We start from the raw sequence: 27,504 nt of genomic DNA on the forward strand, positions 1-27,504 counted from the left end.
AAGCAGCGGAGGGGGGGGGGGCAAGTGCTGCGTGCGAACAGCGACAGGGAAAGTGGTGCGGGCTGGAACCACGCCTGGCCGCCTTTGTCTCCCCAGTGCCGATGTGTTTTTTTTCCCTTAGCTCCACCAGGTAATCATTTGAGGTTGGGTCGACCTCGGAGGGGCCCAGCACCGGTTTAGATTTTCGCCAACGAAGTTGGCTGATATTTGTTTTCCTATGCTCCACCAGGTACTATACTCGCTTGAAGCCGAAGTTGACCTATGCTACACGACCTGCCACCGATGTACGCCGTGGCCTGGAAGCGAACTTAGGTCACCACCGGCTTCGTAGCACCGTGCATGAAACACGACTTGCACATCCTTCTAATGCACCCGCGCGCACACACACACAGGTCGACACGGCCATTGTGAATCCCCATGAGACTTCAGGCTCAATGAAAGGTGGCAGCCCCAACAGTCTGGAACGCTATCATCCCGCTGCACATTCGCAGCATCACCTCAATCGCCTCCTTCAAGAGACACTTAAAAACTCACCTCTATAACCACGCTTTCGAGCGACTCTGAGCTTGGCTCCACTGCCTCTGAGTTGCGGCCGTTACGTCCGCAAATTTGCGCGCGTTATAAATTGCATTATTATCAGTCCTTATATTCAACTAAACTATATATATTAAAAAATATATATTTTACTAGGTAAGACCCACTGAGCTATGTAGCTCTTTTTCAGAATGCGACCTGGCCACACGCAAATGATAGCTCAACGAAGTGGCTTTTCATCACGTAGGAAATAAACAGTAGCAGAAAAAACTCTAAATGCGCGTTGATTCTAAACGTTGGGGGAAAAACCGGAGGGGACCCACAACCCAGTGGGTTCAGTGACTCCGACATGGCCACCTCCGATCAGCTACGTACGGTGCGAAAGAAATTCAACATACGTACATCATGAGCCCCCTGTACTGCTGAGAAACACGGCTCCCAAGGGCTTGAACCCAGGATCTCGTCGGTGCCGACTCAGTAACTCCAACTCGGCCATTATGAACCCCCCCCCCCCCACCCGGTCACCACTTCGGATGCACCTAAATCCTGGGTGTGGTGGAGGCGGCGGCAGCAGGGTTAGGGAGGTGACGGGCGAAACGGAAAGAAAAAAAACCGAGAGAGAAAAAAAAACGGAAATGGATTTGGCTGAGGCCACGAACCCGGATTGTGTTCACACGCCGATCGGGTGGCCGGGACGCGAAATCCCGGCGCACTTTGGCGGCGCGAGGCGAGCCGGGCCGCTTCGGGCACCGCGCCTCAAATCCCCCAAAAACCCTCGCCGCCATAAACACCCCCCCCCCCCCCCACACACACACCTCATGTCTCTCCCGTGCGTCTCTCCCCCGACGTCTCACCTATACATCTCTCTCTCCCTGTGTTGCTCCCTGCGCGTCTCTCTCCTCCGTGTGTGTCCCTCCGTGCATTTTTCTCTCCCGTGAATCTCTCCGTGCATCTTTCTCTTCCGTGCGTCTCTCCCCGTGCATCGCTCCCCGTGTATCTCTCCCCGTGCGTCTCTCCCCGCGTATCTTTCCTAGGACTGGGTGTTTTAGTTCATAATAGCTGTGTTTGAGAGATAGAGATCCTGGGTTCGAGCCCGAGGACTGGGTTTTTTTCTCTCTCTCTCAGTGGGTTCATAACGGCCTAAAGCCTTCTCCCAGGGGTCGGCAACTAGACTCCCATGGTAAACTGCACTTCCATGTTAAACTGGACTCCCCCGGTAAACTGGACTCCCATATTAAACTGCAATCCAATGTTAAACTGGACTCCCATGTTAAACTGCACTCCCATGGTAAACTGCACTCCCACTGGTAAACTGCACTCCAATGGTAAACTTGACTCCCATGGACCTAGTCAATGTACCCGCAAGAGACTAAGCTTTGGCCGCATCTCTTTTATCTCTCTCTCTCTCTCCGACTCTCTCAGGGTGTCCATAACGGCAGCCGTGTCAGCGCCACCGATCCATCAGTGGCTCTGAGAATCCTCGACTCGAGCCCTGGCTGGAGACGGGCGTGCTCTCTCTTTCTCTCTCTTCTCTCTCTGTCCATCTCAGGAGACTCATAATGGTCGTGTCAAGCGAGAGTCACCGGGCCAATGAAGCAAAGTTGCGAGAGGAGAGTGAAAACCGCCCCCCCACCCTCCCTCCCTCCCGGGTTCCGAGCGTCGCGCCGCCGAGTAACTGGAGCCCGGCGCGAGCGCCGCGGTGGTGGTGGTGGCAGTGGTGGCGGCGGTGGTGGTGGTGGTGGTGGTGGCGGGGGTACAGGTTTATGCGGCGACCAGCCGACCGTGCCGAGTCTGCGGCTCTTGTTTTGGCAAAGGCGGCTGTGCGTGGAGGCAGAGCGGCGCCTATCAGATGGTGGACGAGGATGCGGGCGGGCGATCGGGTGAGCGAGAGGCCCCGTCTCTACCGAACACCCAATATGTGTGGGGGGTTGGGGGCACCATAGTCTGGAGGGGGGGAATGTTGCTGGCGTGAGGGGGGGGGCATCATCACCGTCTGTCCACGTTGCGATAACCTCGTAGAAATACGCGGAAGCCGCATCGAGAAATCTGCGGAAGGACTGTTCCAATGGCCGGATTTCTGTTCACTTCATTTAACGTGGCCCAGTTTCGTCTACATTAGAGATCGTCAGTGCCGTGTAGCTCTGATGCTCTGCATGGTGGTGCGATATTAATCCTGATTAAGACTCCTCATCAGTGCAGTGGCTCTACTCACCTACATCACGAATGTTAGTACTGGATTCATTTGTATTACTGATCATCAGCATGGTATGGGCTCTGTTAACCGTGTTGGTTGGACAGAATCAGAATATGTATCTATACTGGAGGAATCCGATGAGTCTATGAAGCTCTTTTCACAGCTCTGCAGACGGAGGGCCGCGTCTGCAGCGCGATTCTTTTCCCGCCACGGGACGTCACGCGACAGAGCCATCAGCGGTCGTTGTGCAGAATCGTATCGTATACGATAGCAGGAAGAAGAAAAAGTTTTGCTGGCTGGCTGGCTTCCTGCCTGGTGCGCGGGCAAGTGCGCGGTAGTGACGTCACCATGCACTACTTGCGCGGTGACGTCCCCCGCATCCCGTGTGTCCCACGGAAAAGGCGCAGGCAGTGCTGCAACAAGTAACGGCATACATTGGGAGGCAATTCGCCCTTTCTTTCCATAACTCTCGCTCCGCACAATAAATTAAAGACGTGGATGACGTGCAAAGAAACAATCGAGCAATTAATTGTGTCGAGAGAGAGAGGGAGAGAGACGTGGGGCGTGGGAGGCGTGGAAGTCTGCGCGTTTGTTTTGTTACCCCAAGGCTGCCAGAGAGAGGCCCTGATGACGAACTCAGAAAGCGCGCTACAAGATTCTCTCGAATTTCTCCGGGCACGGGAGAAAAACGTGGCGATGGAAGAATTGCCGGTGTGTGTATATGTATGCGTGAACACGGTGTTGGCCACCCACCCCCTCGTGTGCCGTGCCGGCCTTCATTGGTGCTCGCTAACAGCACTTGCCCCAACAGACTGTTCAGGCTATACGGGGGATCTTTGTCTTTTTTGCAAGTATGTGCCAGTCTTCTCAATCAGTCAACCCATGGCACCTGGGTCTATCCCGTGACCTCCTGCGAGCACCCTCTCGACACTTCGCGTGGCCTCGAAGTGCACATAGACTGGCACAAGCACCGTGGTGACGTCACCTGCCACCTCGTGGCGATGGCCGTTGTTGTGTATGTGCCTCATAATGAGTACCTGGTGTGACGTGTAAACATCGCCACTGGAGAGACAAAGGCGGTCGGGCGTGGTGCTGGCCACCCAGCCCCTCGTGTGCCATTCCAGCCCTTCACAGCTCTTTGTGAACAGCACTTTCCCTAACACTCTATTTTGGCGATATGGGGGATCGTTGTCTTTGACTCGGGAGGGAGTTGGATGGAGGTGGTGGTGGTGGGGATGAGATGACTATGCTGGTCCCATTCGTTCGTTCGGAGTCACTGAAGCCTCGGCTGGAATGACGGCTCCCAATCGAGCGCCGGTTACGTGCGTGGGGCTTGCAGGCGGCCAGCTCAGCATCGCCTTATGAGCACGCACAAGGACAAAGATCCCCCGTATAGCCTTTAACAGACTTTTGGGGCAAGTGCTGCTGGGCGAGTACCATCTATGACGGCCGGCACGGCACACGAGGGGGTGGGTGGCCAGCACCACGCCCGACCGCCTTTGTCTCCCCGGTGGCGATGTTTACACACCGCACCAGGTACTTATGTGAGGCTGAGTCGACCTAGAGGAGGCCCAGAAGCAGATTCAGATAATCGTCACTGGTGGTGGCCGTGAGCGGGAATCGAACTCGGGATGCCGGGTTCGTAGCACGGCACCCTAACCACTACAGTACCGCTCCCCACATTCACACGTTCATGCACAAATACACATGCAAGCAGATGCGCATGTACACAAAGACAAAGATCTCCGTATAACCATAACAGATTGTTGGCGCAAGTGCTGCTAGCAAGCACCCACGTGCGCCGTGCCAGCCTTCATAGGCGCTTGCGGACACGGATGCACACACGCGGACACGGACTCACAGACGCGGACACACACACTGACACACACACACACGCGGACACCCCGTGCAAGGTTTATACCTGCGTCAATCAAACCGCGGCGCGTGTGCATTCGCACGCTGCGAGAGGGGCAAGCTTAAGTTCCGCATGGCACAATTTGTTCTTTTCTGCGCGCTGGAATTCACGGGACCTGTTTCCTGCACCTCCGCGTTACCCTTACAGGTGCCCCCCCCCCTCCCCCTGCCTTGCCTCGGAGCCTCAATGGGCTCCTCCTGCCACGTGGTCTCAGGAGACACGGCAAGCACCATCGCTGCCGTGGATATTCACGGCGACGACAGCTCGAACGCCGCTACCGTTCAGTGCTAATCAATGGACGCAAACAAGACTTGCAAACAAGACTTCTTGTAAAGCAGGCTCGTGAACACGATTCGTAAACAAGAGTTGAGGCCGTGGTGAGGGTTGGTTGATTCCAGATGCGAATCCAGTTTCTGTGCCACTCTCTCTCTCTCTCTGGACTCCCCATCTCCCTGTCTCTCCATCCTCCTGTCTCTCCATCTCTTCCCGTCTCTCTCTCTCTCCCCGTCCTCATGATGCTTCACATATTTCGAAGAAGAAGAAGAAATGCACCTCTGTAATATTCAGTGTTCCACTTTGTACAGCTACATTATGCATTTGTGTTGTTTCTTGTAAGCAATTAAATTGATATTCAACGGCAAATTTTCTCCCATCTCCCCCCCTCTCTCTCTGTTTTTCTCTCTCCCCCCCACCCGCCCCGTGTCGCTCTCTGCAGGAACCTGTTTGAAGTGGAACAGGTAATTCACGTTAGACGAGGGAGTTCACGAGAATAGAGAGGCTGCAAAACTCCGAACACACACACGTGGGGGATTGCTCATGCGCACACATACGTGCACACATACTACGTATGTGGACATTTCACTCGCATACGCGTGCACGCGCATTTATGTGTGCACGCGCATTTATGTGTTCACGCGTGTGTGTGCGTGTATGTATGTGTGCGCGCGAGTGCATACATGCACTCGCGCGCACACACACGAACACATGCACACATGTACATATATACATACGCAGACTCACACAAAGGCACACAAGCACATGTGAATATACAGACGTACACACAGGAGCACATGCACGCAGAGGACACGTACGCATGTTGCACTTTTTTCGCACCAACCATGCTAATCGGAGATGTATAAAGATCACTGTGTAGCCTACACAGTGCTGTTGGGGCAAGTGCTGTTAGCGAGTTGCACCTATGAAGGCCGGCACGGTACACGAGGGGGTGGGTGGTCAGCACCACGCCTGGCCGCCTTTGTCTCCCCAGTGGCGATGTTTATTTTTTACACATCGCACTGGGTTAGGGGTCAGCAACCAAACTAACAGTGAAGAGCCATTTCTCTTGCAAATACTGTACCAAAAAAAACCTCAACATTTCAAGAGCCGCAATGCATGTGAATGCGTCCAAACATGACACTGCGTCACGAAGCAGTCCGCGAAGAACCGCACGCGGCTCTGTAGGTGGCCAACCCGTTGCGCTCGCTACTCATTTGAGGCTGAGTCAACACGCACACTCACCTAAGATGGAGACTTTGCTCAAGAACTCCGCGTACATCTTCCTCTTGCGAAGCGTGCTCCCCTGTCACGGAGAGAGAGAACGCAGCCGGTGTTAGAGTGGAAGTGGGAGCGTGGCTCACGGCAGAGGCTCACGGCGGAGGCCCACGGCGGAGGCCCACGGCGGAGGCCCACGGCGGAGGCCCACGGCGGAGGCCCACGGCGGAGGCCCACGGCGGAGGCCCACGGCGGAGGCCCACGGCGGAGGCTCACGGCGGAGGCTCACGGCGGAGGCTCACGGCGGAGGCTCACGGCGGAGGCTCACGGCGGAGGCTCACGGCGGAGGCTCACGGCGGAGGCTCACGGCGGAGGCTCACGGCGGAGGCTCACGGCAGAGGCTCATGGCAGAGGCCGCGTTCGGAGCCACCCGATGGCGCACGGATCTCCCCATCGGCACTGCCACCTGAGGCTCTCCTGAAACTCACTCGGCACGGCATTGAGAATTAACGGCGGGTGCAACGTTCCTTGTTCGATGGCGCACTGCACCTCCTGTGCTCCCACCATTCACAAAGCCCACGATGGTCAGCGCAGCGTGGCGCGGTGAAGTATGGTCAAACAACGGCGTGGGCAAGGCCCCCATCCAGCAGCGGATGGACAAAATTGTCCGTGCCATGCCGTTCCGCCGTACTCGCAAAATACGACGGGCAGACGGCAATCGTCGTTTGCTAACTCCACGGAAACGTGACACAACATCGTAGTTTGGGACCATCAGCCTATTGGGCTATTGTTGTTGGATAAATTAATTAATTGTGCTGGACTAATGCATTGGGTTTGGTGGGATGGGAGCCCACAATTTCGACGCAGCTCTGCTGGCTGAATGCCCCAACACGGCCATGATGAACCCTCTGCAAGCGAAGTAAAACAACTCGGCCACCTAACGAATAGAAAATAAATTAACCGCGTTACTACATTGCACAAAAGTTGAATGCCCTTTCGCAGAACTTTCATCTTTCAACTCCAAAGAGAAGCATTTCCAACCACAATAAAGGTCGATATCAGTTTCTTAAATATATCACCCTTTACCAACACGCACTGACCAGCGCGGTGAAGTATGGTGATAGCAATCATTGCCTCCCCCCCCCCCACCGTCGCCTTCTCGCTGTGTGGCTGAACCAGTCTGGGCAGCAGCAGCGGCGACAGTAGCAGCAAGTCTCCCCAGGGCTTTGCTTGACTCCGCTCAATTATTCACCCGAGTTTGGCGCACGACACGGCGGCACTATCACAGGCAGCAAATCATTTGATTAATTGCCCGCGGTCTGAGATGTGTAAGTGGCAGTGTGGCCCGGAGGCGAGGGGTTGGTGGGCCACTGGGTGATGGGGCCCAGCGAGGGAGTGATTGCTGGAGAGTGCACGTAACACTATTTGAAAAACTAAACTGATTGTTTACACAAATGTCAGCTCAACGAAGCGGCTCATCATCATGTGGACATTTGGAGCAGCCAAATACTCCAAACGCATAATGCCGATTAATTATAAATGTGGAGGGGGGAAACCCGGAGGAACCTGGAGAAAAATCCACGCGATCACGGGGAGAGAGACGCACAAACTCCAAATATATAGCAGCAGGCGTCAGAGTCGGGATAGAACCCAAGACCACCTGTAGACCAGGCGAGGTAGTTAACATCTCATAGCCACCGTGGCGTCTGTCTCGCCACTGGGTGGAGTTGTGCGGGCCGCAATGAAGGTTCAGGCCAGAGGTCGCAAACGAGTTTTGATTCCTTACCCGTACCCGTACCCGGCCGCACCAGGGTCGCAAACGGGTACCCGTACCCGTACCCTACCCGATACCCGGCTACCCGTACCCGGCCGGGTACGGGTAGGGTACGGGTATCGGGTACCCGATTGCGACCTCTGGGATGAAGCCATATTGCAGGCACGGGTGGGTTGATTCTAGGAACTTGAATTGTGAGAAGAGACAAGACGTTGGGAAATGAGTGACAAACGGTTACTCACCAGTGACTCACAGCCTACCCGTACCCGGCCGCACCAGGGTCGCAAACGGGTACCCGTACCCGGCCGGGTACGGGTAGCCGGGTATCGGGTAGGGTACGGGTATTGGGTACCCGATTGCGACCTCTGGTTCAGGGACATCCAATGCCTCGCGTGACCACACGTGTGTGCAGGCTTGTAAAGATATATAGCACGCAAGCACGCGCGCGCACGTGCACGCGCGCGCGCGCAAATGTACAAGAACATACAGCAACACACGTGTATCACTTATGCGTACAAAGACAACAATCCCCCCCCCACCCCCGCATAGCCTTAATAGACTTTTGGGGCAAGTGCTGTTAGCGAGTAGCACCTATGAAGGCGGGCACGGCACATGATGGGGTGGGTGGCCAGCACCACACCCGGCCTCCTTTGTCTCCCTCGTGGCCTTGTTGACACACTGCACCAGGTACTCATTTGAGGCTGAGTCGACCTATGGGGATGCCCAGGACCGGTTCAGGTATTCGTCACTGGTGGTGGTTGTGAGCGTGAAACTCATGCATATGTACACAGTTTCAAACGCACACATGCACTGACTGTGCCACATGGACACACACACATACACAGGTACACGGGTGCACGTGTACAAATCACACTGCCACACCCACATACATATGCAAATATATACAGCTACGCAAAGAAACGACATATTGCATTTAACAAGCTGTTGGGGCAAGTGCTGTTAGCGAGCACCTGCGAAAGTCGTAATGATAAACGGTGGGTGACAAAAATCATGCTCAGCTGTCTTTGTCTCCCCAGTGCTGATGTTTACAAATTGCACCAGGTACTCATTAGAGTGCAGATATCCGCCACTCGTGTTGGCTGTGAGCAGGAATCGTTCTCCACACACACAACCCTTATACTCACACCCCACACACTCACACCCCCACAATCACATCCCCAACTCCCCACACATTCCCCACACACTCACCCCACAACAACAACCGCCATTCGCCACTAAGTGGCGGTGATGTCACCACGACGCTTGTGCCAGGCAATGTGCACGTTGAGGCCACGTGAAGCTTCGAACGCCCGCTGGCAGGAGGTCACAGGGCAGACCCAGGTGCTACGGGTCGATCGACTGAGATGACTGGCTGATGCACCACCTGTGCCCCCTACTGTGCCAACTTGCTGTGCTTTAGCCACCCGGCGCTCTGCTCGTTGTTGTGAGCGTCGCTCCTCCACCCTCCGTTGTTGTTGGAGGGCGACTGCCTCCAACTACCCAGTAGCGTCCTTCACGAGCCTCCTCCACAGAGGCCGATCTTGACACCGCTGGTACCAGTCATCGGCAAGTCCACTCAGCTCCACGTCCTTCTGTAACACATCACTCCATCTTTTCTCCAGCCAAAGCCACACCCGTTTAGCCCCCTCTATCTGGCCGAACAAAAGCTGTTTAGGCATGCGGTGACTGGGCATGCGGGCTATATGACCCAGCCAACGCAGCCTTGCATGCCGGAGGAGCTCACCGATGGGACTTTGTCCAGATCTTTAAAGGATTTGTGAGCTCCTCACACAATCCAGCCTGGTTAAACCCAGGATGAATCGTAAGCCGGCAAGCCTAAATGTTTTTAACCGTTGAAGATGCTCTATTAGGGGGGTCCACGTTTCGCAAGTATAGAGAGGAAGGGAATAACCGTGGCCGAGAAGACCTGAAGCTTCGTGCGGAGCGACAGACCAGGTAACTTCCACACAGCATTACACAGCCGATGAAACGATAATGCTGCTCGACTGATTCGGAGTGCGACCTCTGCTGTCAAACCGGAGCCGGTCATGAGCACACTGCCCAGGTATGGGAAACTCTCCACTCTCTCCACAACTGCCCCATCACTGATTGGGAGTTGTGGGGGCGGAGTGTCCGATGGCACAAAACACCCAGGCAGGTGCTTAGGCCCTGGTGGGGCCGACGGCAAGGCCACCCCCTCTCAGTAGCAAGCTGCAGGTTCAGCAGCAGCGCCTCCAACTCCTCCTCTGAGTGAGCAGCAATTACCAGATCATTGGCATACATAACGTGGTTGACCAATAGGGAGCCATCCCTTGACCGCACCCGGGCATCGATCAGCCTCCCATTGTATCTGGACCAGATGGAAATTCCTCCGGTACGGCCATCGAAGGCTTCACGAACTACGTGGTCGAAAAAGATGTTAAATAATGTGGGAGCCAGAGGATATCCCTGTCGCACCCCAAGGTGAAGGGGATTACAAGGTTACTTTTTTGATGAGTCAAAAAGCGATTTGTGATCGCGGGCCATTGAGGCAGACTCCATCTCCTCAGCAACCCGTGACCACCACCCATCCTTGCAGCGCCTCACGGCTCTCCGAACCTCCGAGCAAAGGCTGCGGTAAGCCTCCTCATTCTCTGATGTAGGATGCTGTAAACGATGAGAGTGGGCCTGTCGCTTTTTCTCAGCCAGCCTGAATACCTCTTCTGTCAGCCAGGGTCTCTGGGGAGGCCTGGACCATTTACCCAAGGCAGCCATTGCAGATGCATGAGCCATAGTCCTAAACCTCGCCCATTTCCCCTTGACATCTGGAGGAGTGGGGGACGATGCCAATCCCAGCCGCAAGCGATGATGACATTCTCGCTTGAAACTTTCATCAGCTAGCTGACACCATGCCACTATGGGTTTGAATGGGTCCTGGGTGTACACCCACCACCAGAGTGGAAGAATGGCAGGCGCATCTTACAAATGACAAGTCGATGGTCAGTGGGCAGATAAGCTCCACGCTAGGTCCTGGTGTCAAGGACATGGGCCCGCATCCGCTGTTCCGTCACTATGTAGTCCAGCAGATGTTCTTTCTTGGACCCGGCATGCAACCATGATGTTGTGTGGATGCGCTGATGCTGGAACAGCGTGTTGGTAATCACAAGCCCATGGGCTGCACAAAAATCTAGCAGCCTACTAGCATTGTTATAGAGCTGATCTGGTCCATGCCTTCCAATTACTCCAGACCAGGTGCCAGCATCATGACCAACTCGGGCATTTAAGTAAAAGGAGGTCGTAGAAAGCATCTGACTCATCGGCCTTGCCTGCATCCCTCCACGGATGTTCGTCTTCGGTGGGGGCATAAGTAACCACGACTACCACTCCTCGCCTCCGGTTGATGGGAAGGTGAGCCCAAAGTAGCCTGGGGCTTACCGCTTCCCACACCTCACCGCCACGCTCCCACACCCCCTTCATTCTTTTGTTCAGAGGAAGAGCCACTCCGTGTTGTTTGGCAATCTCCTGCCCCGAGTAGAGGACTGTCCACCCCTCATGGTGGCAGGAGCCAGAGCCGGACCACCGGACCTCCTGAATACCACAGAGATCCAGGCGGTATCGGTCCAGCTCCCGACAGAGGAGTTGCAGCCTCTCCTCCACAGTGAGCGTTTGAACATTCCACGTGGCCATCCGCAGTAGTTTTATGTTATTTCTGGAGGAACCCCGAGGGTAAGGATTCAGTCTCCTGGCTCCATCAAATGGGGTTTGGCGAGGAGATGTCATCAGCGCCTATCCCCCCGGAGCCTCCGGCACAAGCTTAATTAAATTTTTCAAACGTGGTTTGGTGGTAATTAATTGAAGGTGGAAGGGTTACCAGCCCTTCGCACCCATCCAGAGCCCCCATTTGGCTGCTGTGGTGGTTACAAACGCCATGAGGGGAAAGGCCAATCTAAATTGGCCCTCCCACCCACGGCACTGCCCACCACAGCGTTGCCGTCCGACACCAACAAGGAGGTAGGAGGTTGTTTTTTCCGGACTCACCCCACACACACCTCGATACATACACATCCTACACACACACCCTACACACACCTCCTACACACACACATACACACTCCATGCACGCACTCCCCGTGCCCCCTGGGTTGTCAAATTTCGCACCAAACTCGTACTACCAGAACGAGGGCTCGACTTGACGTGGCCTTCATGTTCTCCCCCGTTTTATTGATTGATATTTTTGCAGTTGTCTTTGAAACGACATTACAATTTTTTGTCTTCATCAAGTGTATGACACAGGTTGAAATTGTTTTCTCTCGATTCCAGATCCACCACCTCTCCCCCCTCCCCCTCCTCCTCCTCCACCTCCACCTCCTCCCCCCTCTCCCTCTCGACAGGAGAGCATCATCTTTTTTATTCATGCGGGAGGAATCCGATGAGCTGTGAAGCTCTTTTTCACAGGTGTCCAGTCGAAAAAACAGGTCTTTGCCTTCAGTGATCCCTTACCTTACAATGGGCCCTCAGCTATGATATAGTTTTTCATCAAACGAGGCTGCTGATGAGACAGTGGATGTCTAAACCGGTCGGGGGTTTTGCTTGTGCTGTACCAATGCTGCTGTGTGGCTGACGGGATGTGTAACGCACAGCTTGAGTGTTGACATGGAGAGACAGGGTGTGTGTGAATGATGCGGCATTGTTTTGTGATCTTGACTGTTGTGTTATCATCGACGGCAGCCGAGCACGACCGAGGGGATGAACTCACACCCAGTGGGGAGCGGTGGCGCAGCGGTCAGCGCGCCGCGCTACGAACCCGACGGCCCGAGTTCGAATCCCGCTGTCACGGCCACCAACACCGGTGACGATTATATGAACCGGTCCAATGAGTACCTGGTGCGGTGTGTTTGAAACATCGGCACTGGGGAGACAAAGAAGTTCGGGCGTGGTGCTGGCCTCCCATCCCCACGTGTGCCGTGCCGGCCTTCATAGGTGCTACTCGCTAACAGCAATTGCCCCAAAAGTCTGTTAAAGCTACACGGGGGATCTTTGTCTTTTTTTTGGACCCACACACTGAGCAGCCCATCACAGTGAATCACTAGATAACCGGCCCTAGAACCAACCAAGTAACCGATACAATAACTGTTCTGATAACTGACCTAGCACTGATCAAATAAATCAACCCATAACAGACCGAATAACTGACCCCGATTACCAATCCGATAACAGCCCCCCCTATAACTGCCCCTATAACGGACCAAATTAATGACCCCATCACCGACTCTACAACTGGCCGATTAACTGTCCAATAGCTGACCCGATGACCGACCCAATGACTGCACGGACGAGCAGAGCGACCCACCATGAGGATGCGGCGGTAGCTGTCGCGGTCGATGCCCCACAGCTTGAGATCGGTCTTGGCCTTGACGGTGGCGGCGCGTGGCGTGCCGTAGATGAGCGCCAGCTCGCCGAAGCTGCCGCCCTCGCTGATGTTGGTCACCCACTCGTTCTTCACGTACACCTGTGGGGGCGGCAGGCAGCAGGAATAGCGGCAGCAGCGGCCGTGAAACTCGCCGGGATTTTTTTTTACGCAAGCTTTGACAAAAACAAGCGGAGAGGTGGTTTCAGCTGACAGGTTAGCAGAGCCCTCACTGTGCCAATGGGCTCTTCGCTACCGACAATGCTACATACACCATTGGTACCTCATTTGTCAGTAAAAAATATGATAATTGGTTTTTTACCCTTTTATCTGGCAACAAAACTGACACCTTTTTACGATGAGTCATGTTTGCATAGACCACAATACCGGCAGTCATAATGCAAAAAAAAAGGTGTCGGTTTTGTTGCCAGATAAAAGGGTAAAAAACCAATTATCATATTTTTTACTGGCAAATGAGGTACCAATGGTGTAAATGCGTACCCCGAGCTCTCATACTCTGATGGTGCATTGTCTTTGAGTTGTGCGCCTTTTGGCGTCATCTGGTCCAACACCATGTGAGACTAGGCTCTAAGGAAAGCTGTCTCGGGTGTGGACCAATAAACTTCAAGGACAGTGCATACATTATCAGAGTTATGTTTTTGTTTGCATTATGACTGCAGGTATTGTGGTCTATGCAAACATGACTCCTCGTAAAAAAAAGGTGTCAGTTTTGTTGCCAGATAAAAGGGTAAAAAAAACAATTATCAATGCTACATACCCCACCATCCTATCCCACGATCAGAGGGACATCTGCCCCCTTTCATCGTGATCAGCGGACATCTCCCCCCCCACTTCCTCGTATCCCCCGTGATCGCCGCTGCCCACCACTAGGGTCTCTAAACGAGGGAGCCTCGCCGGTCCGGTGGGGGAGGCGGCGCTGGCTCCAGGCCTCGTGGCCGAATTGAAGTTTGACCGTGACGGCAGAGACTTGGGTGGTAGGAAGGGGGCTCGCTTGGGGGGGGGGGGTGTAGGGAGGGGCTTCAACCAGGAGGGACTCCGAAGAAGGGGGCTCTCAGTCTTGATTTGAAGCTTTCGTGACTGCAGGAATCCATACTTTTGGTTTCTTTCGGTAAAGTCACGGAGATAGAAAATTAATCAATCGTAACACAGGTGAGAAGACGGTCGCTTGTGTTGCGATCGAAACGTCGTGATCTATGAAGGAACCAAAGAGTAATGGAGCTCTCGTTTGGAGACTTGGGGCCGAGAGAGGAACCCTCGTGGCTGGCGTCAGGGATAGAGCTAGGGTTAGTTAGCGTTGGAGCTAGGGTTAGAGCTAGGGTTAGAGCTACGGTTAGTTAGGGTTAGAGTTAGGGTTAGAGCTAGGGTTAGGGTTAGAGCTAGGGTTAGAGCTAGGGTTAGAGCTACGGTTAGTTAGGGTTAGAGTTAGGGTTAGAGCTAGGGTTAGGGTTAGAGCTAGGGTTAGAGCTAGGGTTAGTTAGGGTTAGAGTTAGGGTTAGAGCTAGGGTTAGTTAGGGTTAGAGCTAGGGTTAGAGCTAGGGTTAGAGCTAGGGTTAGAGCTAGGGTTAGAGCTAGGGTTAGAGCTAGGGTTAGAGCTAGGGTTAGTTAGGGTTAGAGCTAGGGTTAGAGCTAGGGTTAGTTAGGGTTAGAGTTAGGGTTAGAGTTAGGGTTAGAGCTAGGGTTAGTTAGGGTTAGAGCTTGGGTTAGAGCTAGGGTTAGGAGCTAGGGTTCGGGTTAGAGCTAGGGTTAGGGTTAGAGTTAGGGTTAGTTAGGGTTAGAGTTAGGGTTTGAGCTAGGGTTAGGGTTTGAGCTAGGGTTAGTTAGGGTTAGAGTTAGGGTTAGAGTTAGGGTTTGAGCCAGGGTCAGGGTAAGGCTGCAATGCATATTTAGGGTTAGAGCTAGGGTTAGGGTGAGGTTGCGCTGCATGTTTAACCCCAGGTCTCGGGGTGAGAGGTCGCATGCCCGGTGAGCTCCATGGAATTGTCTGAAAAGCTTTAGAAGGGCAGAGCAGAGGGGCAGCAAAGCGGAGCGGAATAGCCCAGACCCCTCCTTGAAGCTCCGCATTACGGCCGCGGCTCATGTGTGTGTGTGCACGTGTGTGCGTATAGTGTAGCGGTTATCGTTCGATTCCCACTCACAGCCAACACTAGTGACGAATATATGAACCGGTCCCGAGCCTCTCCTAGGTCGACTCAGCCTCAAATGAGTACCCGGTGCGATGTGTAAACATCGCCACGAGGGAGACAAAGGCAGCCGGGCGTGGTGCTGGCCACCCACCTCCTCGTGTGCCGTACCGGCCTTCACAGGTGCTGCTCGCTAACAGCACTTGCCCCACACTGCTGCCGCCGCCGCCGCTCTGCGACGCGCCAGGCAGGCAACGCGACGACGTCTCTAAACCAGCCCACGCGCTCGGATCCGTGGCGTCTCCTCCTCTCCTCCTGCCCGTCCGTCGGCTGCGGTGTAATTCTTCGCGGCGCTCGGGGTGCGCGCTCACGCGTGGCCAGGTCGAGCGAGGAGATCGAGAGGTGAGAGAATCCGTCGGGCCGGCAGTTGGGGGGGCGGGGGGGTCACTGCCGTTACTCTGCTGCGCCTGGGGCCACAACAGAAGTTTCCCTCTGCGTGACCCCCTCCACCTGCCCCCCCACCCACCCACCCCCAACCGCGTCCGCGACAGCGCTCACTCAGATTGCTCGACACCCGGGCTCATTTAAGCTGCGCAAAGCGAGGTGCAAAGTGGTCTGCCGCCGCGATCACTATCCCATTGGGGGGGGGCAGGTGGGGTGGGGGTAGTGGAGGCGCGAGGAAACTCGAGATGATAATTACGGAAAGGCATTCTGCGTCTGAATTTCCCTTTTTTTCTCGTCACTCAGTGGATTGTCGTTGTTGTTGTTGTTGTGTGGTTTTTCTTTTCATCGGGAGTGATTATAATTCGTGTGCGTGTGGAGCGCGCGAGCGTTTGGACCCCCGACCCCCCCTTCTCAGCTGGACCGGGGGAGGGGGGGGAGAGAATTACCTCGTTTTGTTTTTTCCAACTATCCAGGCGTGCACTGGATAGTTGGAATTAAGGCCGTGGCTTTCCCCAATTGTGCGATGCTTAAAGCAGTGTTCTTACATTGCAAGGCCCGCGGGGCCGCCGGCGGCCTCTGGTAGCCTGTAGTGCGGCCCTCCCCCGACAATACGACCAAAGTAAGTTGTTTTTGTCTTGCAGGCGGCGTGGCGGCCCTCGCACTGGTCTCATTGGCGAAATTGGCTCCCCTTCTGGAAATTAGTGAGGAACACCGGCTTAAAGTGACCGACGGACGGATGCAAGCACAGGCACGCACAAAGATCCCCGTGTAGCCCTTAAGAGACTGTTGGGGCAAGTGCTGTTAGCGAACACCTATGAAGGCCAGCGTGCCACGCGAGGGGGTGGTGTGGCCAGAACCACGCCCGGCCGCCTTTGTCTCCCAAGTGGCCAGGTTTGCACACAACACCAGTTACTCATTTGAGGCTGAGTCGACCTAGGGGAGGCCCATGACCGATTCAGATAATCGTTACTTGGTGTCGGCCGTGAGCGGGAATCAAACTCGGGTTGCCAGGTTCGTAGTGCGGCGCGCTAACCGCCACGCTACCGCTCCCCTGAAATATAATGACACGCCACAAACTCGCACCCATTCTGCAGCGGCAGCGATGCCCACATTATCACGAAGCGCAAAGCGCGATCACTCGCAGCGCATTTAACCCAGCAAGCATCGGAGGCGACGGCATCAGAAACGGCATCAGCAGCAGCAGCAGATAGCAACGGCGGCGGTAGCGGCAGCGGCAGCATGGAGCCGTCTCGCGAAAGTGAGGTTTGCGCCCCGTCCGTCCCCCGCCTGTCAGGACGCTGCGATGGAAACACAGACGGCACTGGGAGCACGCCCAGCGGAGCGCGCCCAGCTGTCAAGAGGGGAACCCGGACCGTGTCACCCGATAGCTACAACAACGGAAATAAATAAATAATGATCACCCCCTCCCCTGCCCCTCCGCCCCCCATCGCGGTTTCTAAGAAGAGCCTCTTGCGGCCTGTGACGCCAAAGCAGCCAGCCGCAGGACAAGAACGGGGGGGGGGGCGGGGGTGTTCGGTGGTGAAGATCGCAGCGGCAGCACCAGGTGAGAGGAAGATCAATCGTGCCCACAGTGGTTTGTGGTCTGCCATAAGAACTCGCCGAGTTCGCGGCGTTTGGTTCACGGCCATGGCTTGACGAGACAGAAAGACGACGACGACGCACACTCGCGGATTACGCGACGCGGCTCTTCCGAGGCGCGCTCGACACCGCGAGCGTTCGGTAGGCCCCCCCCTACCACCACCGCTCGCCTCCTCCCTACACCGAATTCCCTAACCCGACCATGGGCCACGATAAGACCGTGAGGCTCGGAGAGCGGTCGTGGAATGCCCGGGGCCAGGACTTCTGGCAATTGAGAGGGCGAGTCCCGAAAAGCGACACAACTTTACGCCAAAGTGTCATTAGTTCTGGATCGTCGTTACGAGCGTGGTCGTAACCCACCCGCCCCCGCCCCCCTTTAAAGGATGGGCGGGGATCAGCTGTTGCATGAACGCTTGCAACCCGAGTTGGAAAGCGTTAAGAATAATAACGAGGGGAGTGGTGGCACAGTGGATTGTGGCTCTGCTGTGAGAACACGGCGGCCGGAGTTTGATTCCCAGCCGTGGCAAATATCTGAAGCAGCCCTGGGCACCCTCCCACCTTCGCCAACCGGCACGGATCAGCCTGGTGAAGTATGGTCACACAACCCCCCCGCCAATGTGACGTGGCGAGGCCTTCATCCAGCAGTGGTTTGACAAGAGGGCTATATGCTGATACATTAAGGGATGATAGGAATGATGATAGGGATGATGATAGGGATGATTATGTTGTTTATGACGATGATGTTGTTCATGACGATGATGGTAATTAAGTTGTTTATGATGATGATGATCATGGGTGCTGATGATGATGCTTATGACGATGATGATGATGATGTTTATGATGACGATGATGATGGCCAGAGTTGGGCTGTGACGGATCCTATAACTCGCAACCGTGGGTCGGTTCGCATGAGGATGGAGCGACAGGTGAAGGAGCGGAATTCCACCGTGGGGTCGTGCGAGGAGGAGAGGACAGAGCCAAGGAGGAGGAGGAGACGGCGATGGGGAAACGTGTCCCATCGTGCAGAATAACAAAAAGTCTGGGCCGGATCGAGAGGCACGCAGCTCCTGGCAGCAACATACGCGATGACAGAGGCGGCGCATTAAACACTGTCTGCGTAAAACACGCACAGAAAAGAGGCACCGCATTACCCGCGCTAACACACACACAGACACACACACACACCACACTTTTCCATCGCGACGTCTCGTCATGGAATCCCGCGACCCACGATGACCGCCGGGGGCCTGGCGGTCACGGTGGCGTGCTCGCCCGCTCGCCCGCTCGCCCGGACGATTGCCTGCCAGCACGCCCGCTCGCCAAAAACTGCCCGGGCATCCACTCGCTGTTTGCCGAACTTCGCTCACTCGCTCACCCGCTGTACCGCTCGTCCAGCAATGGTTTCGCGCGCTCGCTCGCTTGCTCACGGTCACTCAGAACTAGCAGCCCCCATCTGGGTCTTGACACGGTCCGTGTGACCTCATTCCTGTGTGTGTGTGTGGGAGTACGCGCGTGTTTATGTGTGTGTATGCGTATGGAGAGCGGTGGTGCTGTGGTTCGTAGCGCGCTAACCCGAGTTCGATTCCCGCTGACGGCCAACACCAGTGACGATTATCTGAACCGTTCATGGGCCTCCCCTAGATCGATGCAGCCTCAAAGGAGTACCTGGTGCAGTGCATAGTAAACATCGTCACTAGGGAGACAAAGGCGGCCGAGTGTGGTGCTGGCCACCCACCCCCTCATGCGCCATGCCAGCTTTCATAGGTGCTACTCACTAACAGCACTTGCTCCAACAGTCTGGCAAAGGCGATACGGGTAATCTTTGTTTGTGTGAGCTCCTCACACAATCCACTCAAAATGGATCGTAGGCAGGGCCAGCCTGAATGTTTTAAGCTGGCGCAGGTGTCCCTGAAAAGGGGGTCCACGTTCCGCAAGCGTAGAGAAGGGAGGGAATAACCGTGGCCGAGAAGACCCGGAGCTCCGTACAGAACAACAGGCCAAGAAACTTTCACGGAGCGTTATGCGGCCGATGAAAATATAATGCCGCTCGATTGATCTCGAGTGAGATCCCCGTTGCCAAACTGCAGCCGGTAACGAGCCACTGCCAAAGTATGGCAACTCTTCCACTCTCTCCACAACTCGTTCCATCGAGAGTTGAAAGGGTGGAGTGTTTAATGAGATAAAATACCCAGCTAGGTGTTTTGGTGGGGCTGATGGTGAGGCCCCACCTCTTAGTGGCAGGCTCCAGATTTAGCAACAGGGCCTCCAACTCAAGAGTGAGTAGCAATTACAAGATCAATAGCATACATAACACAGTTGACCGGTAGGGAGCTATCCCTTCACCGCACTACCTGGAGACAACAATGTGTTGTAGTGTAGGGCCCAAAAGACATCCCTGTCACGCCTCTGTGGAGGAGGCTCATGAAGGACGCTTCTGGGCAGTTGGAGGCAGTCGCCCTCCAGCAATAACAGCGGAGAGCAGAGGAGCGACGCTCACAACAACGAGCAGAGCGCCGGCCAGCTTAAATTCCGCAAGGCGGCACAGTAGGGGGCACAGGTGGTGTATCGGGCCCCTCCTAAAAGAGAGTCACGAGACTCAGTGGGTGAACATGCCATTGGTAAAATAATATAAAAATGCTCGTTGTGTTGATAGGACTGGTTTCCACCATCACAATGCGGACTTCCCACCGCTGGTGAACGCAGAGCCACGATTAGCGATGAGCTCCACCCCAGGTTTGTAGACACGTGAATCCATGTATACAGCGTAACCTTAAGAGCCAATATTAATCAATGAATCAATATTGATCAATTACCACGCACGGTACTTTTTTTGGGCAGGTAAGATTCCGATTTTCATGAGCCCATCGAAATTGACCACTCTCATCGTCGTCGTCGTCATCGTCATCACCTCCCTCTTTGTGCCATCGATGAAAAATAAAATATCCGCAGCAAAGAGCCTTCAAAAACATACCAACCCATCCACTCATAACCACTGCCACGACCTCCACCACCACCGCTACACCCACCCACGGCTGGCACCGACTCGCACCTGGGTCAGAGCCCAAGAAAATCAAATCTGCACAGACATCAATAACGCGAATGAAAGTTTACGCGCGCACACGGCTTTGGCAGCGGCAGCAGCAGCAGCCACACGGCGTCACGTCACACAATCTCGCATTCCAGCCCCGATCGCCCCGCTTGCACAACACACGCACGTGCATGCGCACAATCGTCGGAGGAGGAGACGTACGTCGCGTTTGGCAGAATTCGATCTCTCCCTCCGCCCTGCTTACCGACTTAAACTCAACTTTTTTTTATTTTGCTAGGTAAGGCCCACTTAAACTATATAGCTCTTTTTCAGAAGCGACCTGGCTGCATACGATAGATCAACGAAGTGGCTTATCGTGCGGAAATCTATAGCAGCAGTCAAATACTCTGAACGCACGTCGATTTTAAATGTGGAGATGAAAACCGGGAAGACACGGAGAAAAATCCACACGACCACGGCGAGAACATGTGAACTCCAAATATACAGCAGGCGTCAGGGTCGGGATCGAACCCACGACCTCCTGCATACCGGGCGAGGTAGTTAACATCTCCCAACCACCGTGGCGCGATCCATCTCTTTGGCTGCCGCTCCGATCGTCGCTTTCAACCGTGCCAGTAACGTCGTTACGTTGTTTTACCAGATAAAGCCCACTGAGCTATAACCAGGCATCAGGGTTGGGATCGAACTCACCACCTCCTCCATACTTGGCGAGGTAGTTAACATCTCATCACCACGGACACCCTTCTTTGCAAAATAAAGAGCGTCATGCCTTTTTTTTTCTCAGCGACACTCATCGGTGACTAGGCCACAAGACCACCACACTCGCTACACTCAGGTTCATCTCACGTGGAACGCTTCCCACCTCCACCAACCCGCACTGACCAGCATGGTGAAGTATGGTCAAATAAACTCTTCGCAACCGTCACAGCGAGGGGGGGGGGTGCAGGGTGAGGCCCTCATCCAGGGGGCTCGGTGATCCGAGTTCGATTCCCGTTCACGGCCAACACCGGTGATGATTATCCGAACCGGTCATGGGCCTCCCCTAGGTCGACTCAGCCTCAAATGAGTACCTGGTACAATGTGTAAACATTGCCACTGAAGAGACAAAGGCAGCCGGGAGTGGTGTAAGGCCACCAACCCCCTCGTGTGCCGTGCCAGCCTTCATTGGTGCTCGCTAACAGCACTTGCCCCTACAATCTGTTGAAGGCGATACGAGGGATCTTTGTCTTAGTGTGACGGAGGAAGTCTGGGATTTGAAGTCGGGATATCAGAGGCGCTGGCTCGGCGCCATAACACAGCCATTACGAGCCCCCTGAGGTTGAGAGACGAGAGAGAGGAAAGAGAGAGAGAGGAGAGAGAGAGACGAGAGAGAGGAGGGAGAGGGAGGGAGACGCTCTGTCCCCAGGGCCCGAGCCCCGATCCCAGCAAGCGGTGGTGGCTCGCTGGCTCCGACCGATGGGCATTAGCATGAGCACCCCATCAGTCACCCTGCCACCTCTTGCATAATCTCATCAGCTCATAAATCTGTAATTAGCTAAATGTCTTCCTATTCTTACCCCTCCCCACTCACCGCCTGCCCCCACCTTATTTGCGTCGTTCACCCCTTTTGTGATGACACCGTTCCGTTCTCGGGGCTTTCTGTTTTGTTTGCGCCGCCGGGCACGCTGACCGCGGCCGGCCCACCACCACCGCCGCCGCCGTCGTCGACGTTGTTGTCGGCCCGTCCCTGATGCGGGTGACATCGGTCGGGAGGTGCAACTGTGCCCAGTGGATGTACTACGGAGAGACTACCACCTCCTCCCCCCCTCCACCCCCGGTCTAATACCACGGCTAACCCTCGCCCCACCTACGTCATAGGAACGAGGAATTTGCAGTGCTGGCCAACAGAGAAAAGCAAAAGTAAAACTATATTTTATTTTACCAGGCTATGTAGCTCTTTTCTTTGACAACCAACCCGGCCACGAATGAGAGCGCAACCAAGTGGCCGATCATCACGTGCAAATGTATAGCAGTAGCCAAATACTCTAAATGCGTGATGTTGATTCTAAACGTGGGAGGGGAAAAAAACCGGAGGACCTGGAGAAAAATCCAAGCGACCACGGGGAGAGAGAACGTACAAACTCCAAATACACAGCAGACGTCATCGTCGGGATCAAACCCACGACCTCCTGTATACCCGGCGAAGTAATGAAAACCTGGCCACCGTGGCCCTCTCGCTGAGGTGTGGCCCACGTTGTTGTGAGTCTATTCGCGATGATGAGATGTGGTGGTGGGACGCGGCGATTATGGAACGTGATGATGGGACGCGGTGACGATGTGACGCAGTGATGATGGGATGCGGTATGAGTTGCTATGCCCTGCCGTGCTGCTCAGAGTGGAAGTGGTGGGAAAACTTTGGTGGATATAAAAAAAAAGGCATTCGGATTTCGGCTGCCAGAGCTGCGACTCCACTCAGTTAGCTCATTCACTCATTCACTCACCCACCCACTCACTCACTCGCTCATCCACTCGTTAGCTCATTAGCTCGCTCACTCACTCGTTCACTCACTCGTTAGCTCATTAGCTCGCTCACTCGCCCACTCGTTCACTCACTCGTTCGCTCATTCACTCATTCACTCACCCACCTACTCGTTAGCTCATTTACTCATTCACTCACCCACCCACTCACTCACGCACTCACTCACCCACTCGTTTGCTCACTCACTTACTCGTTCTAAGACTCGCTTGTTCATTCGTTTGTTCGCTCGCTCACTCACCATCTCACTCACACACTTGTTCAAAGGTTCGCTCGCTCACTCGTTCATTCGCTCGCTCGGCCACTCATTCACCGACTGACTCGCTTGCTCATTCACCCCCTCACCCTCTCGCTCACTCGCTCGGTCCGTCGCAGCAGGCTATGTGTTCTGCTGCTACCCTGCATTAATGCATCTTCACGGGACACCTGGTGGACTGTTATGAGCGTAGTGAAGAGGTAATTAGTTTAAAATTATTGCACTTTCAAAAATTATACAGAGAGAAGCAGCACATTCCAATCGTGAGGTCATGAGTTTGAATCCCAGCCAGGGTTAACTCATCCCAATTGTCATCATTATGAGCAAATCATCCAGGACCTTGTCAGATCTCCAAAGCTAATCAGAGAGTGGATAGCCCTTGGATGGGCGACCACCAAGCGCAACAGGTTGATGGGAGCGGTGGCACGGTGGTTAGCGCGCCGCTGTTGGTACCGCTCAGTACCAGCACCGATGAATATCTGAATCGTCGACTCGGCCCAAATCGAATATTTGCCGCTGCGTGTTAATATTTCCACTGGGGAGACAATGGGGGCCTGGTGCCGTGCCGGCATTCACAGGTTCGACTCACTAACAGCACTTTCCCCAACAGTCTGTTAAGGCTATACAGTGTTGGGGGGTGGGGGGCCTTTGTCTTCTTGGCATTAGTGGATGCGTGCATGCGCGTGCGTGCAAGTGCGCGCAATGGAAAGCTAGCAGTGGTGAATATATCTCTCTCCCTCCGAGTTCACACCGCTAGTAAATTGACGTAAAACAAACGGGCCTTCCAATAGCAGAGGGTCTATCCGCCTAGGCCCCGGACTGGCAGGCCAGGTACAGTGTGGGACACGTGATGCGATCCCAGACTCCCAGGCCTGAATTCCGATAACGGCGTCCGTATCGCGGGCAGCAGCTTGGATCTCGCGTCTCAAACTCCTCCTCCATTCCAATGCCCCCCCAACCCACACCTCCTCCTCATTTCTCTCGCCCCCCTCCGCCTCTCCCCCCCATCACCTTCCACCCACCGCCTTGGCCAAGGTCGGGTCTCACTCGCTCTCACTCTCTCTGCGTCTCTCACACTCACTCCGCCGCGTTCGATTCAATCCTATCTCCCGCCCCCGTCCTGGAGATTTCTTGGCACGACTGGGTACCCCGTTAGCTCACATCGCAATGACTCGCTTCGTTCTGCCACAGCAGACGCACTCTAATCGCAAGTCCGTCACAGTCCGGCAACCTGCGGCTCCGGAGCCGCGTGCGGCTCTTCAAGCGACTCCCGCTTCGTCACCGTTATTTATTGAGGACCCACCGTGTCGTATTCACCACGTTGCGTTGCAGCTCTTCAAATGTTGAGGGTGTGTTTCGGGAAAAAAATGGCTCTTCTTGCTGTTGATGGTGGTGGTGGTTTGGTTGCCGACACCTGGGCTAGGCCACGACTTCAATTCTAGGACGAAGCCAACCCGAAACTCGAAGCGCGATCGTCAGCTTCATACGAACACAATGAAAGCCTCACCCCTGACTGTAACCCTAAACATGAATCCGACTCTAACCCCAATGCAATCGTGGACTTGAATTCCAGCACAAACCCGACCCGACCCTCAATTCACAATCATCAGCTCCGACACGCTCAATAAACCCAACTCTAACCTCCAATTACTTTGTGACTGCTCTCAAACCCAACTGCAGCCTGTTTACGCGAACACCAACCCCAAACCTCCCTCAAGACCCTGAACATTAATTCTCTCTCCAACACAAACCCTCGCGATAAGAACCCGAGGATTTACGCTAGGAGCTAGTGTGAGATAGAGTCTTCGTTTTAATTTTTTTTTGCTTACAACAGAGACGCTGTGTCCATCTCGTTCATGGACGGACGAGACCAGTGACGGAATGGCGGTCAAAGCAGGGAGGTGCGCACGCCAGGAGACGGTCACCGAGGGATGGAGCGACGAGCTCGGCTCACGCGTGGCAGCGAGATGGATTGTGGCATTGCAGGGCCGTGTGGGATAGCGACAACGTGCGGAGGCCGTTATCCAGCAGTGGATAGGCCTTGGCTGCTGCTGCTGCTGCTGCTGACGACGACGATACTGATTAAGGTCAGAGTTAGCGATCGGGTTACGCCGAGTCGAATGAATGTTTAGGGTTCGGGTTGAGATTAGGGTCAGGGTTAGAGTGAGGGTTCTGGTTAGAGTTACATAATTAGGAATGTAATTAGGGTTATCGCTGAGGTGAGGGTTAGATTTAGGATTACGATCAGGGTCAGGGGCTAGGGTTAGGTTTAGGGTTGAGGTTAGGGTTAGAGTTGGGACGATAGTTCGGGTCAGGGGTCAGGGGTCAGAGGTCAGGGGTTGGGGGGATAGTCGACCCCGGCGCGACCCGCCCCCCCCCCGAGTGGACTCACGTCAACCTCGCCGTGATCGATGACGTAAAAGTTGTCCCCTTCGTCGTCTGCGGAAGAAAGAAAAAGACAAGGGACGAAAAAATTAATCAAGGGATGGCTGCCGCGATCGCAGCCGGGGGTTGGGGCTAAGGAGGAGGACTTGGGGGAGGGTGGGGGCTGTTGGTAGGGAGAGGTCGGGGGGGGGGGGGCAGTAGACAGCGGGTAGCGGTGGGGGGGGGTTGAATGAGCCGACTCGCGCACGGTCACACGCGCCGGAACGTAAAGCCGGACAAACGGCGGAACGCACCACTGCCCCATAAACATTGCACAAAGATATCGTTGTGTTGGCGGCGGGGAGCGCACAAAGGGGCCATCGAACATCCCAGCCCCCCCCTCTCCCACCCACCCCCGCTCCCCCCCAGCTCAAACATCTCCATCATTACACCCACCAGCCCCCCCCCCCCACCACCAGCGCCACTCCCTACCACCCCCAAAAGACAAATGTCCCCCGTATAGCCTTAACAGACTGTTGGGGCAAGTGCTGTTCGCGAGCAGCACCTGTGAAGGCCGGCACGACACACGAGGGGGTTTGGTGGCCAGCACTAAGCGGGAGTCGCTTGAAGAGTTGCGACATGTACATATCGCAACAGGTACTCATTTGAGGCTGAGTCGACCTATAAGATGCCCAGGACCGGTTTAGGTAATCCTCACTGGCGTTGGCCGCGAGCGGGAACTCGGGTCGCCGTGTTCGTAGCACAACGCGCTAACCACTACACTACCGCTCCCCTACCGCCACTACCGGCACCACAACCGCTGGCAACACGACCGCAACCACCACCACTGGCACCACCACCATTGTTACCATCAGTCATTGCGCCACCTCGATCACAGTTACCATCACAGCCACTGGTTCCTTCTACCATGGCAATCCATCGCCACCACCATCGCCACCGCCAATGCTACCACCACAGCCACAAAAAAACTACGACTGGACATCTACCGCAAGCACGACTACGGCCACCATTACCAACAACGCCACCGCCACCACCAAAAATAAAGATGACCAGTATAGCCGACATCGTTCTGTTGTGGAGCACCTGTAAATGTTTCCCTACAGGCAGCAACTTCACCACCACCACCGCCGCTATCACCCCCCTCCGCCTCCACGCCATGCCACTTGGCAGGTGCTCAGTCGGCAGTGAAACCTCCCAGTGTGCGATGGCCACAGGCACGCCTCCCCCCCCCTCGTGCCGGGTGACAGAGGCCACCATTGTTAAGGACAGAGTCTCCCTACTCGGTCAAAAATGCATCTCTTACACCACCCCCCTCCACTCCCACCCACCCACTAACCCCCACCCCCCTCCCTTCACTCAGACCACCCCCCCGCCCCCTCACTCCCATCGGTATCTTTGCATCTCAAGCCTGGTCAATGCTGGCTGGCTTGTCAAATTTGGTTGTTAAATGATTTTCTCCATTACAACAAAGAAATTGACTTGTTAGCTCGATGGGGTTTTACTGGGGAAATAAAACTTCTCCCCGAGGCGTTGTGAGACAACGGATCCGTCGTCGGGAACCGTTGTTGACTTCACCGCAAAGCGGTACTCGTTTTACCGACCCCAGAGGGATAATGGGCCGAGTCAATCCCTAGCCAGGATTTGAACGCGCGACCTGTTTGGTTAAATTCCTGCACTGGCAACACGTTTGATTGACAAGTGACTCTGTGGATGACGCAAAAGGTATAACCCCCCCCCCAACCCCAGCGTTTAATGAGAGGCTATCGAATTGATTTCAAATGTCCACGGGGGATATTCTCTGACACCTGACACGGGCGGGGT

The 27,504-nt window shown here is 54.9% G+C and overlaps 1 protein-coding gene across 2 annotated transcripts in view; it reads right to left on the reverse strand.

Moving 5' to 3' along the window:
- LOC133347837 (cAMP-dependent protein kinase type I-beta regulatory subunit-like) overlaps window positions 1-27,504 on the reverse strand; it is an 89,665-nt gene that overhangs the window by 23,153 nt on the left and 39,008 nt on the right. For both annotated transcript variants that reach the window (XM_061560496.1, XM_061560495.1), the window contains 3 exons: window positions 25,691-25,737; window positions 13,238-13,396; window positions 6,162-6,222 (listed from right to left, as the gene is read on the reverse strand). In XM_061560496.1, the coding sequence (XP_061416480.1) occupies window positions 6,162-6,222; window positions 13,238-13,396; window positions 25,691-25,737 (267 nt within the window). The remainder of the gene's footprint in view (window positions 1-6,161; window positions 6,223-13,237; window positions 13,397-25,690; window positions 25,738-27,504) is intronic.

The sequence above is a fragment of the Lethenteron reissneri genome, chromosome 26 (assembly GCF_015708825.2).
Source record: "Lethenteron reissneri isolate LAM-NWPU_2019-01 chromosome 26, ASM1570882v1, whole genome shotgun sequence".
Lineage (NCBI taxonomy): Eukaryota > Metazoa > Chordata > Hyperoartia > Petromyzontiformes > Petromyzontidae > Lethenteron > Lethenteron reissneri.